A 21331-nucleotide genomic window follows, 5' to 3' on the forward strand; every position below is an offset into this window, starting at 1 on the left:
TATGCCATCGTGGCATGAGGAATGGAGGAAATATCCCTAAAAGGAAAGGGGTATGCGACTTCCTCCAATGATGTCGTGTCAACCCCCCCCAGAGGGACACCTCCCCTAGGTTGTCCTCCCTCATATAGCCACCCCCAGGGTCAGGATCAGGTAGTGGCTGCCATTTCCTGGCCACAGGGGGAGAGGCTACCACAGGGAAAGGAGTGATAACATTGTCAGATTCATCACACTGTACAGCAGTGTTTTATCTAATAGTTGTATTCAGGTTTATCTTTACTCCTCGTATGTTGGTTTTGACCCTTCACTTTGCAATGTATCACTTTTTTTCATTTTCTTGTTAAATGTACTCTCACTTCTCATGTGCACCGTTGTGCAAGGCCCTCTAATAGTCTACTAACCATCCAGCTGCATTGTTTCTTGTTGTCACTACATTGCTAAGCAACAAAGCTTCTCTCTGAATTACTAGGGCCGCACATCTGCAGCAACGGTTACCTTGCGCAGTCATGTGTCGTGTGGTTGGAGCTCACATGGTAATGGTGCTGGGTTGTGCTTCTTTTAATCTGCCTCCACTTCAACCATCCTATTTACCTTGGTACACTGGGGCCTGCTGGCTCTGCCTCCCTTGGCGGCTTCTGTTTGGCACACTGATCTATCAGCTCAAACTTACTGGCGGCCTTCCAGTTCAAGGTAGCGGGGGAAGGCTCGTGGAATGTACATTTCTGTCGGCTCGTTTTCTGGTGGGGCGTGCCGCAAGCCATTGTCCCTTATCGCCTTTGTAATGATGGCCACACACTAGTAAGTATCAACATTCCTTTTCTCAATAATGTCCTTCTTGACTCCCAGCTAAACCTCCTCACCTTTCCTTCACCACACTCTTTTTAACTGTCTTTGTGCACCTAGCGACCTCACTCATTCTGGAACACACACACACATGGGGTATTGAGATGCTGTCAGAATGTTGCATATTAGGTAAGCTTAGAATTGTTCTTCCATGGAAGTTTGCCACACCTGTAAGGAAGGCATGGTATCAAGCAGTAAAACAGACACAAGTGATCACAGTTAAAGGCCGTTTATTGAACTTCAAGTGGGTTTGAAATAATAAACTAATAAACCTATTGCCAGTCCTTACTTCTAAATACAAATAGTGTGGGCAACAATGTTATGCAAAAGAAAAGTGTTCACGAAATATGTCATGATATTCAAGCCGTTGGCTTCCCTTGCCCACTTTTTCAGTAAGGGACAAGGTGGCACAGTCGGCCTTAGCACACTCTCTGTCTTCTCTAGCACGGGGATGCAGTTTAAGACTTCAACATCAGGGACTTCTGTGCCAAAGTCTCTTTGTCATTCAAAGTCTCTTACTTCAGAGGACCTGCTGTAACACGACAAAACAGTAAAGTTCCTTTCTTGTCAGGATTTTCACTCGTACAACTTCTCGGATTATTTACTGTTCACCCCAGGTCCCCCTCCGCTGGACTCAGACCCACTTTAACACAAAACCTTCAATTGGTCTCCCTCTGCCAGGCTCGGACCAAATTCACATACTTTTCCAAACTTTCTCTATTTCATCAAAACCGAAGACTTTCGAGTGTGCGTGGGATTTTGCCTGACCGATTGCAGGACCACTTTGATTCACATGTATTTGTTCCCTTTCAAATGGTCTTCCTCGGCCGGGCTCGGACCAAATGTATCTACTGTTCTACTTCTCAGCTGGATATCTTACACAGACCTTCGATTGAGCACCCACGCGGTGCTGGACCGTCAAAGGTATTGTAGCTTGCTTTAAAGTTCAATCACTCATCAGAAAATTAACTACACTCGTGTCTCTTATCACACGTGTTTTAACAATGTTCATTCCAGCGCTCGCCATACAATGTTGCTGCTTGCATCCTTGGCTTCAACACAGACCGGCCTTGTATCAGTCTCCCCAACTCACCAGCTGTGATGACTTCACTGATGCTGCCTTGCTCTTGGAGCCAAGGACTAGTGATTCTCCCCGCCTTGATTACTGATGTGGGAGGTCCTCGGTTATCTCAGACACACAATGCAGGATTGTCCATCCTGGTTTTGAGGTTTTACGCTTTCTACTCCCAAGGTCTCTTGAAATTAATGGTTCCTTGTCGAAAAGCTAAAGGGAATTTCCATCTTTGCGACCCCCGTCAGTTTTGCTGTCTCTTCCCTCGTGCTCATCTGCCGTCTCAAAACTGCTGTTTCCTCATGTGCTTTGCCTCGCTGAGTGTGCTCTCATGCTCCGCCTTTTATTTGTGTGGGGAAGTGTAATGCAAGTCAGGTGTGAGTGATTGTCGATAATTGTCTGACCTCGCCTAACCATAGTATTGGGACATGCCGGGTACACAGCTCGGGTGTTAGTTTGTTTTCCCTTATAGCGGGCTGTCTGTGAGAAAGTGTTTGTGTTGTAAAAGGGGGAAGGGTATTACAGTTCCTAAAAATCCTACCAGGTAGGATGGGGTAAAGGTGTTACAGGGAAGGGGATACCACGTCTCACCATCCGATGTCCCACTCCCCGAAGATCCCTCGCCCAGGTGATCCTCACGCACTGGTCCACCCCCAGGAACTGGATCCAAAAGCGATGGCCCTGTCCTGGCCACCTGGATGACCGATCCTCAGGGACTAGCAGGTGAGACAACTTCTGGTTTCTCACACACACCATCTAGCTTAGAGATTCGGAGAAAATATATCTGGAAGATATGTAGTAGCTGAAAGGGACCTCAGAGTAAAGAAATGTGAACATAGGGATGATAACACTGTATACTATGTATGGGACATGTTTTTGAATATGTCAGACTTTTCCTCTAATTTATGCCAGCCATGAATTGCCTGCAGAAATGAGACACTGATGTACAATGCGGTGAACTGGCAGGGATTGTTCACACTGGTATACTTAATTGCAGTCTGTAGGCTTGGGAATCTACTTTTGAATTGTGCGCTTGTCTTTTTATAGTTGCAGGCACAGTAAATCGTAATAGTAAATAGTAATTTGTATTGCACCATATTGCTAATTATCATTGCATGACTCTTATGAAGTGAAAATTGATAAATGACGTTTAATATAAAAATAAATCCCTCTTCAGGACCCATAAACAATAGTGTCTTGTCTTTCACTCTGACATCCTGGTCTCCCAGGTTCCTTTTGTTTGACATTCTTTGTGTATTTTCAGGTGAGTGCATTACATCCTTAATGACTGAATGGTATTTCGGAGTTAATCTTGTCTCAGTAATCACAGTGAGTTTTAGCAGTTGAATATACCTCAAGATTGAGAGTTCCTGTCCCTTTTTCACTGCCATAGGTTTCTCCATCTAAAATGCTGTCATTCAAAAACTGCCAGAGATATATTGGTTTGCAGAATGGGAGATAAGAGAAGACTCATTTGAAAATATCCCGTTAACTTTAATCTTAACCATACAGAAAATGTAAAAATATATTCCCTCAGAAAATGTAAAAATATATTCCCTCGTACTTTAACGTGGAATGGCTTTGTTGAAATCTTAAACCGCTCATGCCCTAGATTAAAATGAAAATATGGAATCCAATCGCCCATAAGTGATAAAATAATCGGGTTATAAGTTACAAGAATCGGATCTAGAAGTAGCACCATGGTTGGCGGTAAAATATCACTCAGGTTGCTCTGACCTCTAACGTTATTCACGGATATAACAACTGCACTAATAGCAGCCTGAGAACTGTACACGCTCACCATCGCACCACCACCTCCAGTCACGCTCCTAGTTACTTATACATGCCCTTACTTTCCCCGCTTCATCCTGATAGCAAGCCCCTCACTTACCTACAGTCCTGGCTGCATTCCCCATGGACGACATATTGATTGCATTCCCAAAGCCAGCATCAAGGATTCATAGTAAGTTAGAATTGTACACCATCTTTGATATTATTCATGTAATCTATAGTATTTCTTTGATTCCTCTTGTCATGCATGTGATCATTTTTTAATTGGTCTCTAGAGGACTTTTGAGCGAAGTGTGGACCTATGATTGCCCCAAACCTATATCTGTGTGCTAACTCTAAACTGAGAGTGAAATTGAAACGTGTATCTTTTTTAAGGTGAAATATATGTACAAATAATGGTTGGCAAATAGTATACAAGAAATACAATGAGCATTTTCTAACCTTACCACAGCCTAACTTGGTTAAATATCAGCTTGCTAGATGCTTATACTATACTCTATGAAATTAGTATCTACTAAAATGCATGTAACAGTAATGTCTTATTTTGGAAAGGTGTGTAAGAATAACAGTATTGTTCTCAAAGTTAAGTCAAGAACATGTTTGTTTTAAAATATGAGTGTAGTTTATACTTCTAAAACTGAATTTGATGGTCTTTTGTAGGCAGAGCGCAGTTTTAGTGAAGATGAGGAAGAGAAACTTCAAGTCACCTTCTCACTGGAAAAGCAAGATCTCCACTTGGTCCTTGAAACAATATCATTTATATTGGAGCAGGTAAGTGCATTATTACCAGAATTTCTCTGTAACGCTGTCTGATTTATGCAAATTATGCACAGGATATTTTCATAGTCAAAATTGTGCTTCTACTTAAGGAAGCTTCAAAATGCTTGATTATAAACTTAGCCCCAAATTCGCTAGTCAGGTGTAGATGTGCAAGCTTTGCTGCAATTGTGCCTGGTGTAAATGTGAAAATGTTCTTGAATTTGCAGATAAGATTGGCATAGGCACATCTACAGATTGCCAAGCATGTCTATAGCTGTAGGAAGATGTGGAGGACATGCTGTGCTTCATCCCTGATTCAAAAAAGGGGTGCAGGGGTGCAGCACTGTAATCTGCAGACATTGGTTGCATGAGCTTGTGGATACTTGCATGAGCTGCATGAACATAACCCATAGGGGTCAACAATGACCTCTGTGTCCTGCTCCCTATGCATGGCTAGCTACTCAACAGGCCACAGTCTCTCCGCCAAGCTCAGGACCGATGAACATGTACCTGCATAGGAGACATCATGTCACAAGTGTGGGCAGCTGTTTGACCCTCCCTAATTATACAAGAGCCATGGGGAAATTATAAAATTATGTGAAGTACACATTTGTATTGACCTCAATTGCTTTTGTATCAACTTGTATGAGGGTCTTTTGTCATAACGTTAAAAAGTTATTTTTAGATAAAATGAAATTAAGCTCGAAGTAGCATCTGCTGCCTATTTTTACTAAAATATATAGCTGTTTTTCTGCAAGTAATGTTTGGGTTCCATTCCTGAAAAGATCTCTTCTCTGTCGTGTGCATTTTGGTGCGCCTGGCTAGCAATGCTTGATTGTACTTCACAGTGGTAGATCCTTTGGCTGTTTCTATGTTTATAGACTGCTGGCATGCTTTTCTGTCATAGGTGTGTGATATGGGGTTTGCTAAGCCTTGCTGTTCCCCCAACATTTGGATCATTATTTTTAAAAAAAGCATTGTGTAGAATTGTGGACCCCCAGGACTATGATAACAAAAAAAAAGAAACAGTGCTCCACTGTAATTTATGGTGTTATCCAATCGAAGTCCAAGATCTGAACCCATGTGCAGTTGGAGAAGAAATGAATTCTATGACAAGACAGGAGGCTCGCATTATGCTAAACTTTCTTTATTACTGCCATAATTAGCTTTTCAAATTAAACATTTTAAAACTGCAATATTTGTAATATCTTTCTGAACATTTTAAAAAAAGATGCAAATTTGGGTTTAAAAGTTCTCTAAATCCGTAATGTCTTTAGGTTTTACCTCCAAACCACGACTCCCATGACTCCCAGGGGTTTGGAAGCCTTGACCTCTCCCACTGCACCTATCAGCATGCAGGTCAGTCCTTAAGATTCCTCAACACTAGGTCCTTTCCTCTTTCTTTTTTGCTGCCTTGACGAGATAAGTACCTCAATATTTGCCAAGTTAATATATTAATAATTCTGTAGAGTTTTATCAGTAATGTATACCTTCTGTGACAAAAGAGCTTTGCTTAGTCATTGTAGATAATAGGTGCACGTTTTATAGAAGCATGATAAAAAAAACCATAATCTGGAGCGCGTGCGTTTCGACGCGTGTAAAGGAAGAGTCGCGTGTGTTTTCACACGGGAGCGTAGAGAGTGAAGTGAGTTAATCCGTCAGTTTTCTTTGTCAGGAGAGAGGCGGGGCTGCCGCTGCGAGTGAATAACACTCGCCTCAGGCAGCCGACCCCGCTCCTCCACACTATGTGCTAGCGCCAGCAAACTCGGCGAGCATTAGGACCCAGGGGAGCGGGAGAAGACGTAAATCTCCCAGCTTCCCCTGTGCGTCCAATGCTCGCGTGCACAGTTGAATGTGCGATCGCAGAGCAACTCATACTCTTACTGAATTCTGCAAAAAGAAAAACAATAATAATAATTAAAACAAAAACAAAGTAAGGGGCGTTTATATCTGATCCAAGGACAGCTTCTCACAGTACTACAGAGGATATACCAACAGGAAAGCCTGTCAGTTTACAGCAAGTGAGAGATGAACAGCTTGTCCAGACCCCTTGGCTGACGGACAGATTTTGGCACTGCCAATCCTAGACATGGCTCAATGCAGAAGCCCTGGCCAGACACCATCCACTTCACCAGAGTGGTCAGAAGAAGAGTGGGAGGAAGGGCCTTACAATCAAAAGGTAGACCTCTCCCAAAGTTTTAAGCAAGTGCTGGGAGACTCGCTCTCAAAAGCAGTCTCGCAGGGAGTACAACCTATCGCACAAAGGTTGGAAGTGTTGGAGGCTATTTTGGTGGAACAGCAAGCAAGGCTTGCCAGGAACAGAAGAGCGGAGAGCCCCGGAGAGGGACCGTCAGCCAGACACCCCGCGGGGGTTGAACAAGAGGGGCGTAAAGTAGCTCTGAAGAGCAAGAACTTTTTGACCCCCCCGGAGCAATTTGGAAAGGGAGGATACTGCTCCCATAGGAGTAAGCTGAAGAGAGCCTTCATGGAAAAGAAAAAAGAATGCCAGGACAGAGCCCGTACCCCAGGAGTGGACAATATAGGGGACAATGACAAAGGCTATATGCCTGACGACGAAGGCGAGAATGACACCGTTCAACATATGGAAGAAGTCGTCGATCCCCAAGAGGTGGATAATACCACTGACATGTTTGATCCGGAGGCCATCAGGCACCCAAAGTCTTCGGAGTGGGTGCCGTCGCCTAGAGTGGCAGCTTACATGGCGCAGCACATTCGCAAGCCACTGGAACGAGACGTGCGATCTCGCATGAGATCAGAATGCCCCAGGCCAGACTTACCAGGGAAGCTAGCTGAGACACCAGATCTAGACCCCAAGATGGTCACTTTCGTGACAAAGTCTACAAAAGACATAAGGAAAGGAATAGATTGCGCATGGCGAGGATGCCAAGACAAGGTCCTCCATATTGCAGGTCCATTGGCTAAAATAATGGACCTGGCAGAGAAGGCGAAAGATACGGGTACTTCAGTAGACGCTTCCGCTCTCGATAATTGGGCCCAACAGGCGGTGTGTATCTTAGGGAATGCAAATTGTGCACTCTCCTCCGAGAGAAGAAGAGGTGTTCTGCTAAAGATCGACGGTAAACTAAGTGACCTTGCCTCCTATGAAGCAGGCGAAAATGCCAAAGGCCTGTTATTCGGCGAAACTTTCGCTAAGGAGATGGCGCAGTTTGTGGGCACTTATTCTTCTCTAAAGAGAGCACAAAGCTCAATAAAGAAAATCTTCCCAAATCGTGTTTTTTACGGGACCGGACGCCAAAGGTGTCGACCGTCCGGTCGGTACAATTACCATCGTAGACCCCAGGGTCCGCGCGCCCAATACTGGGAGGGGAAGCAACAAGAAACCTTCTTCCCGGCAAGAGCCAGATTTCCCAGAGGTCGTAGAGGGAGAGGATCCTACCGTCAGCCTAATGCATCAGGAGGTGATTGCGATCAGCATGAAAGTAGGCGGGAAAACCCTTCACTATCTGAGTGCATGGCAAGCGTTCTCGCACGTTGCATGGGTGTTGAAAGCAGTAGCAGGGCTTCATCTAGATTTTGTAGAAAACCCCATTCAGAACTCAGAACCTCAGCCCATTCATATGTCAAACGAAGAAGCAACGATGTTACACAGCGAACTGCTCAAGCTGAGAGTCGAGAATGCCATAGAGCGAGATGTTCAAGGAGGACCTCAGCAACATGTTTCTCGTGCACAGAGAGGACAAAATACGGCCAGTCATAAATCTGAAAAGTCTAAACGAATGGCTAGTGTACAATCACTTCAAGATGGAAGGTATCCATCTGCTCCGAGATCTCCTGCGTACGGGAGACTGGTTAGCCCGGCTCGATCTCAAGGACGCTTACCTTACGATTTCCATAGCTCAGGAATTTCGGAGGTATCTCAGCTTCTGCTGGAACAAGGAAACGTGGCATTTTACATGTCTCCCATTTGACCTAGTGTCAGCTCCCTGGGCGTTCACCAAGCTGATGAGACCAGTAGCAGCAGCCATACGGGAGAGAGGGATTCGCATCATTATCTACCTAGACGACATTCTCGTGCTAGGCCCAGACAAACAGTCCCTCACCAAGAGCGTCCAGTGGATTTTTTCTCTCTTAGCTTCTCTAGGATTGTTAGTGAACTTAGACAAATCCCAGTTGGTACCAGTCCAGACCCTAGAATTCCTAGGATTCAACATAGATTTGCTCAAAGCAACCCTCGAGCTTCCACATCGCAAAGTGAGAGCAATAAAGAAGGAACTCAGGCTAGTGATAGCGAAAAGAGTGATTTCATTACGGAACCTCGCCAGAGTGGTGGGCTTGCTTTCAGCCTCCATTCAAGTGATTTTCCCAGGACCCCCCACTATCGAGCGTTACAGAGATTAAAGATCAGGCACCTTCAAGGAGGGCTTGGCTACCATCAGATAGTGACCCTAGATCCCGACGCCATTGCCGAGATTCAATGGTGGCTACAGAATATGGAAGCCTGGAATGGCTGAGCGATTTTCGGGGATTTCCCAGACTTCATCATAGAGTCAGATGCGAGCTGATCTGGCTGGGGAGCCTGTTGCGAACACATAGAGACAGGAGGGAAATGGTGAGAGCAGGAATTGCGTCTCCACATCAACTGCTTCGAATTGCTGGCAGGGTCATTCGCAGTCCGCGCTTTTAAAAAAAAAAAAAAAGAAAAAGTCAAATGCTGCGTGCTGTTCAAGATGGACAATATATCAGCAGCGCGTTATATCAACAAATTTGGTGGCACAAAGTCCAAATTGCTAGCAGAACTAGCGAAAGACTTCTGGCATTATTGCCTTCAGAATCAGATCACAGTCACAGCAGAATATCTGCCAGGCACTCTCATCGAGGTAGCAGACTGGAATTCACAATATCTGGTGGACTCCAGCGATTGGAGACTGCACCCACGAGTTTTCAAGAAATTACAAGACTCTGGGGTCCCTTACACATAGATCTGTTTGCGTCCAGACTGAACGCGCAGACTCAGAAGTATTTCAGCTGGAGGATAGACCCGGATGCAGCTGACATGGATGCGTTCCTCCAATCATGAAGTGGAGCGCTCCACTATGCATTCCCACCATTCCTCATGATCACAAGGGTGTTAGCAAAGGTTCGGAGGGAGCAAGCAGAGCTAGTGATAATTCTCCCAACCGTGGTTTCCAGTAGCGATGGAACTTTCTACTGATTTTCCGAGTATAGTTCCTCATCAGTAGGACCTTCTACTCGAGCCACCTGGACAGAGACACCCATTAATAATAGCGAACACCTTGCAGTTGATGGCCTGCAAGGTTTCAGGAGAAAGTGGGAATTGCCAGGCATTTCGCAGCTCGCTGCAGATTGCATTAGACATTCCTGGGTGCCTTCCACCATTAGGAGCTATAATGCAGCATGGAAGAGTTGGACCCACTGGTGCTCAGAACATAGTATGGGTCCTGTTTCTGCCCCTGTAGTACAGATATTCAATTTCTTAGCTGAAAAATTTCAAGAGGGTAACGCCTTCAGGACAATAGGAGTGCTTAGATCAGCAATCTCAGCAGGACATGACAGAGTAGACAATGCCGCCGTTGATGAACACCCCACAGTACTACGTCTCTTGAGAGGAATGAAGCTCAGAAGGCCCCCCGAACCGAAATACGCTGTTTTGTGGGATGTCAGAGATGTTTTCCAGCTTTTTCTTGCATGGCCTGAGAACGAACATCTTTCTCGTTCTCAGCTATCAGGGAAGCTAGCAATGCTGTTATGTCTCACAGCGTGCCGAAGAGTATCCGACGTGAAAGCTCTAGAGATTGATAGAAAGATTTTCTACCCAGCTGGAGTAGCTTTCACCATAGCTAAGAGAACAAAGACAGATTCGAGAGTTATCTCATACCCTTACTTTGTAGAGAATAGAAAATTGTGCGTAGCTCAGTGCATTAAAGATTACGAAACTGCAACAGTGCACCTAAGGCCCCGAGGAGTGACTCAATTACCAATAGCGCGTAGAAAGCCTTACCATGCGGTGGCAGCAGCGACAATTGCTCGATGGGTGTGAGAGGTGATGCAATGGGCAGGGATAGACCTAGCCCAATTTGGCGTGCATTCTGCTAGGGGATGCGATGGCTTCTAGAGCGTTTTCAGCGGGAGTAACCCTTCAGGATATAATGAAATCCGCTGATTGGTCCTCTGAGTCGACCTTCCAGACATTTTATTTGAAGCCTGTATCCAACATAACGAATAGAGTGATGGCGAGCTTTGAACAAGCATAATGCAAGCCTCCTGTCTTGTCATAGAATAAAGATTGCCCACGCTTACAGCTCAGGAAGTCTTCATTCTATTAAAGACAAGGAGGCGAGTGTTATATCCCACCCAGATTATTGACAAAGTTGTTTTCATGTATTAAATGTTCAACTTTGTCTGACACTCGCCCTGATGTAGTATTTTTCGTAGGAGACGATCACAAATCGACCTGATCGGAGACAGAGAGATTAAGGTGGACGCAAGTGCCAGTCATCCTGGGAGTTCAAGACTTCAACAGTTCGAAGTTACAGTTTAAAGATCGTTGCTAGATGGCATTAAGACTGTTGCAATTCATAGTCAAGTTGGGACAAGGAAAAGAAAGAGGAAAGGACCTAGTGTTGAGGGTTCTTAAGGACTGACCTGCATGCTGATAGGTGCAGGAGGAGAGGTCAAGGCTTCCAAACCCCTGGGAGTCATGGGAGTCGTGGTTTGGAGCTAGAACTTTAAGACATTACGTATTTAGAGAACTTTTAAACCCAAATTTGCATCTTTTTTGAAAATGTTCAGAAAAATATTGCAAATATTGCAGTTTTAAAAAGTTTAATTTGAAAAGCTAATTATGGCAGTAATAAAGAAAGTATAGCGTAATGCTCGCCTCCTTGTCTTTAAAAGAATGAAGGCTTCCTGAGCTGTAAGCGTGGGCAATCTTTATTGTAGATCAAATAGTCTGGTGTCTACCGTATGTTCCGGCGTATAAGATGACTGGGCGTATAAGATGACCCCCAACTTTTCCAGTTAAAATATAGACCGTGTTTCAGCACCCGCCCTATAAGACGACACCTGGTGTATAAGGCAATCCCCGACTTTTGAGAAGATTTTCCTGGGTTAAAAAGTTGTTTTATACGCCGGAACATACGGTAATTGTGGAAATTATAACCATCTCTTGTTCAGCACTGGTTTTTATTCTCGCCCAGATATTGCTACAGCACTGCCTTCATTGGTAGGGGAGATCAATTAAAGTACAGGTATTGTTAAGATTCACAGTTTTCCCTTGACTTTAATTTCCCAGTCATACACCAGATTTTGCTGCCTGTACTATTCTGCTCTGACTGCTAAAACCTGGCCTTTACTGGAGCCCGATTGCACAGTGCTCTGGGCTTTGATCTCATATGTAGACATACTAGTGTCCCAGCCTTTAACTAGGCCCTGTTGAGTTGCTAACTCTTTGTCCCCAGGCAGTCCTGGAGGCTTCCTGATTTAGTTCAATAAAATCAATAAGAACCTATCTGACCCACTTTTGCCCTCAGTGTGCAAAAGAGTTATCTCCAAGGCACTTGTCATAATTTATCACCATGCCTTTGTCAATAAGGGTAACATTTTTATTTTTATTACATAGTTAGTATAAGACCTGCGCAACTACTTGATGAACTAGACAGAAGCCCGTGCCTTACTTGTTCAAAAATGTACCAAACAACGAATGATAAAGATTGTGTGCACATGCGTCATCTGTCGCTGCACACAGCAGAAGCCCGGAATTCGGAATCCTGGTTGAGAGCCAGTTGCCCTTTAAGGTTTATAAATCAAAAGATTTAAGAATGTCCTGATGTTATCTGCTCCTATTATTTAGGAGAACTAGAGGTAATGGGATTATTTCATCCATAGTGCTATGATTGCCTACCGTAATAGTGTACCATTCCCTATTGGATAAAACTCATATCAGGTTATGTTTGCGCAATGTTGTGTGCCTGTAGAATGGTTAAGTGGTATAGAGTACTTTCCAGAGCACTGCCACAGGGTATCCAGTCATTTTATTGCGAACAAAACAGGCGTGGTAGATAACTGAGAGGACAATAACACAGAAAAACACTCAACAGATTAAATAAATATATAAAGGGTTGTAGGGTAAGGGGTTAAAATGGGTCGGGATGGCGTTGGGGTGTCTTGAAAAGGGTGGGTAAAGGGGGGTTTTGGGTCCCCAAAATAAAAAATCAACAAAATAAATCAATGTTTTTCGATGTTTTGTCCACTCTGTTATGTACCACTCTGTTTTTGTGGTCGGCAACATTGCTTATAACTCTGCCACAGCTCTATCCTTATATAACTTGACTGATGAGCTTATTTAATTCAATAAGGGAAATAGAAAATATAACGTAACTTGAAGATGATGGCGTTGTGTATGCAAGGATAATGAGGGCTGTGTACTGTTGTTTCATAGACTGAAATTACTGAGTGGTAAATTATTTCATGCTAGTTACTTAGTGACAATAAAAAAGTTAGGTATATGTTGAGGGCTATGTGGTAGGGGGTGGGTAATTAGTAGGAGAAGCGGTAGGTAGGGAGCTGTAACAAGAGGATTGGGGCCCACGTTTAAAAAAAAAAGATAAGATACCCCAAAGTAAATACCACAAAGTCAATTACCACCATGAGGGTGAGGGGTTAGACTTTGAAAAAGGGATACAGTGCAAAACTCTAAATAAAGTTCCACAGGACATATGCATTTGTAAATCCATTATCTCATTGTGTATTGTTGTTATTGAGTGCAGTGGCCATTAATATGCATTTCACTGGAGCTGGAGGAAACCTTACTCTGGACTGTGTGGCGATTCCTGGAATATCGTCACTTCTCACCGGGGGGTGTGGGGACCCCTTCCCTGTGAGGCTAGGTAGCTGAGGCTGCTACCCGATAGTCCCCCTAGGGGTGGTGGAGATCAGGAACTCACAGGGAAAGACTACCCTCCTGGGGTAAGGAATTCAGTGCCGTAAAGGACCTCCCTAAACACTTTTCCCCAGAAGCCATAACCCTGTTAAATCTGTCTAATACTCAATCTGAATGTGCTGCTGTGTGTTGTTGTAAACTGTCTCCTGTCTCACCTTTAAGATTTGATATAACTGAGATGAAGAAGAGCCAAGGAAGCATGCAGAATAACAATAGAATGCATTGCCAAGGGATTGTGACAAGGTGGCCCCAAGAAGGCATTAAGATGACATCAAAAGCAATGGAGAAAGACCATGACGTTACGCTTGGGCAGTCCCTGCATTATAAGGTAAAGACTAAGGAAGGACAAGGTGTGTTGCGAAGCAGCAGGAGCCATGAGGGAACCTGGTATCCATCCTGCACAGCCCAGGAACTTCAAACCTGTGTCAACCAGAACCCTGAGAGACATCTGGTCTCTGGGCGGGAAGCAGAGAGGAACTACGCAAGCTGGTGGGAGGCCAACAAGCCGCTGAAGAGTGGGGAATCCTGTGGTGGCGTGCCCACCCAGAGGTGGACTTTGTGGTTCATTAACAGTGCAGAAACTGCCACAGCAACGGCTCCACGGAGCCGCACCAGGAGAAGAGCTTGCAGGAAACCTGTGCCGAAGCGACACCGACATGAGATCCTGAGGAGAACTGATAACACTCCCCAGACAAAGCGAAGGTAACAGGACAGGAGAGCCGAGCGGAGCCCAGGCAGGTTCAAGAGTCAGTTATTCCTTGGGTGTGATCTCCCTTGTCACAGAAGTGATACCCAAAGAACCAAGAGTCAAGCATTCCTTGGGAGTAATCGCCCTCATTATAGTTGTGATACCCAGAGAACCACATGCAAAGAAAGTTACAGGAGTAGCCTCCCTTGTTGCAGTAGTAACCTTAAAAGCTGCCAAAGTATAGAGTGCATCAGGAGCGATGTCCCTCGTCACAGTGGAGAATATAACAAGTGTGGAAGAGACAAAGAGTGTAAAGATCTGTCTGGGATTAACCTCCTCAACAACTAAGGACAGATACAGGGCACAAGAAGACTTGAGAGATTAATTAACATAAGAAAAAGAGTTGACAAAAATGTAACCCTTCGGAGGAAATAGAGACTTTTGAAGACTAGCTCAAAAGACTATCACAGAACATTCTTCAAGACTCCGCCAGATAGACCAGCAGAAGGGAGACATTCTCCTGGTCCAATTGTATTTTGGTAAATCAGACCCTATTACAGGAGACTGCTGTAAACCTAATCTAAGAATGGGCTGTTTCTCACCATTGAAACGGTATGACGTCCTTTGATCGCCAGCCATTTCTGCACCTGCATTTTAAACCTGTACAAAATAATGAGAAAGTTCATCATTTCTTTTGGGGAGGTGGGAAAGGGCAGATAATGGGTTGGGGGGGTCGGGTATAGTTAAAAATAGGTGGGGGAGAGAGGTTTGGGGGTGAACTCCCCACCCCCAAAAAACACGTTTAAAATGCAGTCAAAGAAATGCCTGGCAATGAAAGGACATAGAACCTTTTCACTAGGAGCAGGGAGTCATTCTCCTAGTGTGAAGAAGCTTGTTGAAGTCTTTTTGTTCATTTACTAGTGGTAGGGACAGAGTAGTTGGTATGCACAGAGGACAATATTTTGGTTTTGACATACATCCTGACGACGAGCATCTAAGTTGTTATTTTGTTAGGAAGGGATTACTCTTTAGGACTAGGGAGAGATAGGTTATTTTCCTTTTTGGTGAAATAAATGTCTATAGCCAAAATGCTATCACCTGGTCAGCCTCCTTACTCCACCCCGGCACAGCTGGTAGTAATGTATCTGTTCAAACACTGGACTCAGTTGATATTCACCTTTCGGAGAGAATGGGTTCAGCGACCACATTTGCCTCAAGTTGGATCTGGAGGCCAGTTGGTGCCTACGCTGAAAGAAAGGCAGGAGAATGGACATACTGGATGAACCTAGGAGTCGGTAAATGAAATTAAAATCAGAGTACTTGTGGTGCATGATGGTAGTGCAACATTATGGTTGACATAATGCTCCGGTTGGGTTAGATCAATTAACAGTAAGATTTAGAAAGATCTTGTGGTATGTCCTCTGGCTGAATAGGATTTAGACGAAGTATTCGGTGAGTGAGCCTGAAATGCTTAAAGTAACAGGTCTATCAGGCAACTAAGGGTTGCCAGTTCATGTCTTGACCCTCACTGCTACGAATACCTACTTTTGACACCCCAGACCAACTGGTGCTGTACAAATATACCCATGTCACTTTAATGTTGAGTTTGGGAAAGTATATAATGGCACATTAGAACACCTCTAGAAGACACTTAAAGCATAATGGGCCATATGTAAGGATACAAAGTTAAAGTTTGTATCTAATGTGGCTGTTAGATTTGTTGTTTACTGCGTACTAGTTTCACATTCCCCAGTGGTTGCTGTGTCTTACTGAATGATGCCTCATACCTAGAAGCTGGTTTTAGCTCCTGCTCATCAAATACTTTTTCAATTCCTTTAAATGTATGCTTCATATACCTCTGAATCATATGTGGGGATGACGGAAACAAGTGGGACCTTATCTGGGGAACAATCCTCCCCTAAATGATATTTGCACAATTAAATATGTAGGTCCCTTTTATGGATACAGATATCTTCAGTCTAATGGTCTCAACCCATACTCTCTTCGAACACTCTGAACAATAAAAAAGCTGTCTTGTACCAATGTGTTTATTTTAAATAAACCACAAACAATGGACAGGTGGCTCCCTTCTCTTAATAAAAGAGAAATCCACCTGAATTACTGTTGCCAAAGACGAGCACAATACATTGCACTCCCAAAATAATACAGTTGGCCTGTTTCTACCGTTCAATAACCAATTCACAATACAGTTTCATCCTTTTCGTGGGTGGGTGTTTATTCTGAATAAGACTTGATTAAACTTGTATAATGTTTGTATTTGTATTGGTTTATTATTTGCATCGTGCACCAAACCCTGAGGTAACTGGGCGCTTGAGAGACTTAAAGGTTACAGACATAGATAATATAGACACAATGAAACAGAGATAACATGACAGCATCGTTTCAATCAGTTTGAGTTTCAAATGTTTTATAAAACAAAAGGTTAATCACTTTTGAAATGCCACACAATTGCAGGATTTGGAACTCAAAACCGCAAAGGAATGATCAAGTCTTTCACTTTTTGGTCCTGAGAATTCACTTAGGTCAAAATACCTTAATGTATGCGCTGCTTTGAATTGCAATGCACTAGAGATGAGTAGTTAAAATTAGGGCTTTATGTCCAAGAACAATGAACAGAAATCCCACCCCCCAATTATGACTCTTTTCCCCCTTTCACCACACAGTTTATAATCCAGTTAAGGATCAGTAAACACGTTAATTCAGTTCCACGATATAGACTATTGTTGTCACAGGGCTAGAATATCTTTTAATCACTGTTAACCTGTAAGATGTGTTGTGTGCTGTGACTCACAAACTGATGGTTGCTTTTGTAAAAAATAGAGGTATTGATTTACTTATTTTATTCTATTAAGGCAAATATCTCCTTTATTGCATATTCTATGAGATATCATTTTTAAGTATTCTTTAAAGGAATAGTGTGCTCAGAATGTTTATTGTCCCGAGTGTTCCGGCATGTGGGTTAAAGCAATCTGTGATAGATCGTAAAAACATTTCCTATGCACCTTACCATAGTTTTCTTCACTTTTACAAACGCGAAATCAAGCGTTGGGGCATGGCAATCTTGTGCTAATCTTATCTGTTTCCGTATCGCCCTAAGTTGAACTGCCCTCGCGGGACTAAATCATATCCCCCGCCCCTGAAACTGACATCATTATTCCTAGCGATATTCTCCACCTATTTTTATGACTTTATTTGGCAGCGTAGTCAAACGCGCCCAGTCATCACCTACGTATAAGTGTCAGTTGACGCAGAAACCGGAATATCAACACACACATACTCTCACAGCACATTGTGTCCCAAATCGGAATAGAAAACTCTATTTTTAAAGGAAACACCAATACTCTGCAATTTATAATGTGCTTTTATTTCACAATAAATGCTCCGAGAACATCCGCCAATTTCGATTATCAATGAAATTTTTTATTTCAGATGTGGACTCCATGCTCACTGTGCTCTGAGAGGCACATCTCCACCTCACTGATGAGGCACAACAAGGCTGAAACACGTGTATGGGGTTGCTGTTGGTACTCTAGTTCAGAAGGGAATTGCCTGAGCATTTCGGTGCTGGACTGCCCATGTGCCTGGGACAAAGACAAATACATACAGGTTGTGTTTGCGTGTCGTCACAATATGCCGCAACCAACAACCCATTATAATGTAAGCAAGCAATACTGGTCAGAAAATGAAACCTTGACTCGTTCGTCTATGAACTTGTCTTCAGTAAAACTTACATTATATTTGGTATTTCCATTGTCTTGGCGTAACTCAGAGTGTCCGCTCAGATCAACAGTTTTTATAAAATGAAATTACATGTTCCTTTGTCCAGTTTTGAAATGTTGAACCTTATCATTTTTGCGGGTATTACACACCTCGTCGGTGTGAACTCCCCATAAGCAACATCAAACGCAGTGACCTTCACTCCATGGGAGCGATTAGCCTGTCCGACCAACGTGGCGTTTGAAATATGTTCGAAAAACCATCCACCAATGCCTTGCTATAGTGAATACTTTTGTACTCTTGTATATTGAAAGTGATTTCGTTATTTTATGACAACAGTTCCAGTTAGGGTCCTCCCCATTGTCACGTCTGCGTACAGTCTGTTTTCACGAAGGAATGTGCTCTGCGGATAACGTGAGACACTGACAAGTCATAAACCCAAGTGCCCTTCCATCTCCACTGAACTTCTCGTGCACTAACAAATGTAGGAGGAGAGGCGGTATATCCCGCCCCCCCCTGCACCATTCTTGTACAGGGTAAATGATATATAAGCTAAGGGGGGAGACATCTCGACCCCTCCTGTACCTATTTGCATCACCCATGTTGCATGTGTAAACTTTGAACTCCATCTTGTGTCCTTCCAAACGCCATCTTTTTCTAGGCCCTCTGCCCCTCTGTTGAAATGTTCCCTCTCCCTCTCCCAGCGCCGCACACAGCAAGCCCCCAACACCTCTATCCCCTGTCAGCTCAGCGTGTCTCCTGTTCTCATGGAAATGCAGCTATTCATTTTTGCAAGTAGCGAGTATCGAGCCCTGACAAAATGTGCTCATCCAAGAATGTGAGACCAAGGCCTGCTCCAACCTTAGTGCCCCATCCTTCTCTGCTGACCGACTCATGCCATCTCCAGCCCCTCCCTGCCAGGCCGCGGTCCCCTAACCCATGCCCCCTATTCCCTTAGAATGCATCTGGTCACCAAACACTACCCTTGAACCACCTCCAATTCACCTACCATATACCTAATATAGAGTGGTCGTATATTTTGGTAACGATAACACATATCCCCACTGTGTTTGAAATCGTAATAAGACTCCAAAGGCCGCAAATCAAAGATCTTCCCTCCTGATAAGGCATCCGAAGGAACGACCCCTAACACATGCCCCCATAGATATATAGGTCAGAATGCACCTAATTCACACCAACGGCCCCCTTTCATACAGTGTTTTGCTTACAGTCATTAGTTCTTGCATGCCAAGTTTGTTATTTAGCTTAGTCAAATAGCTGTACTTGATTTCAGTGTAACTTTGCCCAACCTTCACCCCACCGAGAGGAGCCCAGCTGACCCAAATGCGGCCCCTCAGATCTCCAAGACATCAGCCAATCCTGTGAAGCCAGTCCCTATATCTATTGTGTCCATGTCTTCCTCCAATCCTGATGTAACACTATGAACCTATAGGGAAACATCAGTAGTGACGTTTCGAGAACTTCTAATGTACTCTTCTTGTATTGTTCGGCAGAGCGCTCTCAGGCAGCATAGTTCTTTGCTGCATTTATTTGCTTATTTAAAATTTGGTTTCCTTGAAATTACTCTCCTGGTCTCATTCCCTAGTGGGACACATATTTATTCTGTCTATTTGTAGATATGCATACTAAGGCAACTGCAGACACTGCAGTTTCTTTCATGCTGGTATCCATCTGACCCTCCCGCACCCTGATCAGTGAAGGACCCACAAGAGCTGGCCGAAAGCGGGAAGGGGGAAAACACAGAGTTACACTGTATGGCATCCTACAACAGGCATTTTTTGCAAAAAAAAGTTGACAAAGAGGATACATTTGAAAAGACAATTTGGACACTGTGGCCACCTATGTTGTACTTTACAGACACCAAGCAGCCACACACATGCATGTTATTGTTTGAGATATAAATTAATGATTCATAAACCAGATTAAATGTGCATAATTAAATACTTCTTACTACTTTTAATAGCTTTGAAAATCGAGTTTAATAGCATTCCATTGTTCATGTACAATGTACAAACATTGTGGAACATACACTCTGCTGCTAATCATTTATACCGGTAAGTCAACAGTTCAACGAGGTCTGCTTTTGGTGGAAAGGGCTCGTTTGCAATGTTTTGTGGCAAGGTATGTGTCCTAGGAACAAAATCAGGATCGATTCCATGAGTATGCATGGCCAACACAGTCAAAGTGAGATCTTTCACAAAATCGAATTCCATTTCCTGCTATATCGGCTTGGCAATCCATTTTTTGCTTCATTTTGCAAAGGCCATTGTGTAACAAAGCCTTCCAAAGTTTCCTGTAGTTCTCGATTTTCTCTGCCTAGATTCTCGTTATGCGAGTAATGTTCGATATTGTATACCGTCAATGCCGAAATGCAACCTATTGGGCCTGTACTTTAGGCACATATTGTGGAACACCTCCAAATCTCTGTTGTGACAGAATTTTGTGAGTCCCTTCAGGTCTCTTGAAAGCGTTTTATCAAACACAATCTTCTCAAGAGATTTGTGTGGAGGTGAAGATGGAACCAACCACTTCTTCTTGCGTTCCTGTTCCTCCTATAAAGGTCCATGTGCACATTGGTGAAAATGTTGGTTTTCTGTCCATGAGTGAACGTTGGAACACTGGTGCATCAATGAGCGCCATTTTTCAAGTTAGACAATGGCCATTCCCACAGACGGGTCTTGCCAAGGGATGAGTGCCTACACCGGGGGCGCTGCTGTAGGATGAAGGCAGAAGGATGGAGGGGTGGCAGGAAGGGAATATCTGAGAGCATGAAAAGTGCTGTGTAGGTGCAAATATACAGCTTTGTAAAAACAGCCTCTACACATTACAAACCACTCACCACTGAGCGCTGCTCTGCACTAGACCATTGTTTCACCACAGCTTTAAGCATGCTCTGTCAGCCCCCTCCCGGCGCCATCTTGTGATGCACCTCCGGCACTCGGGGTTCTCCAACAACAACCCTGGTGGGTCTGCAGGAGTGTGAGTACACTGCCACACTGCTATGCACTTCTGGTTGCTACACCCTCCTGAATTCTTGGTGTAGCTGTTGGTCTATTGGTAGGCCTCCCTAAAGCCTTGGCCCATGAAGCCAGTGCAAGACTCAAAACAAGATTTACAGTGTGCCATGTGAGAGATGACACAGACAACAAAACTGTATTTCCACACCTTTATTTATAATCAAAATGGTGTAATGCCTAACTAACCCTATACTATGGTGGGACTTCCCTGCCTAAAGAAACCTAATTGACATAAATGTCAGGAAGCCCAAAAGCAAAGGTCTGTCTGCGTCATAGACCTATGCTATCCTCACAACTACAACAAAACTAGTGGGGAATACTCTCAACCAAAATCAGTGCTCCAAAGAAAATGTTCAAAGAATGGCAATTAAAGTTCCCATAAAGTTCTCTAGTTCAGGTTCAACACTGTTGCAAAGTAACCTCTTCTCAGCAAGAGCTGAACAAGCTCTGAAGTTACCTTCTGG

The 21331-nt window shown here is 43.8% G+C and overlaps 1 protein-coding gene across 2 annotated transcripts in view; it reads left to right on the forward strand.

The window, feature by feature from the left end:
* Nucleotides 1-21331, forward strand: part of COMMD10 (COMM domain containing 10) — a 1364001-nt gene that overhangs the window by 127351 nt on the left and 1215319 nt on the right. For both annotated transcript variants that reach the window (XM_069625537.1, XM_069625538.1), the window contains exon 3: nt 4364-4474. In XM_069625537.1, the coding sequence (XP_069481638.1) occupies nt 4364-4474 (111 nt within the window). The remainder of the gene's footprint in view (nt 1-4363; nt 4475-21331) is intronic.

Source organism: Ambystoma mexicanum, chromosome 6p (assembly GCF_040938575.1).
Source record: "Ambystoma mexicanum isolate Mex_15411 chromosome 6p, UKY_AmexF1_1, whole genome shotgun sequence".
Lineage (NCBI taxonomy): Eukaryota > Metazoa > Chordata > Amphibia > Caudata > Ambystomatidae > Ambystoma > Ambystoma mexicanum.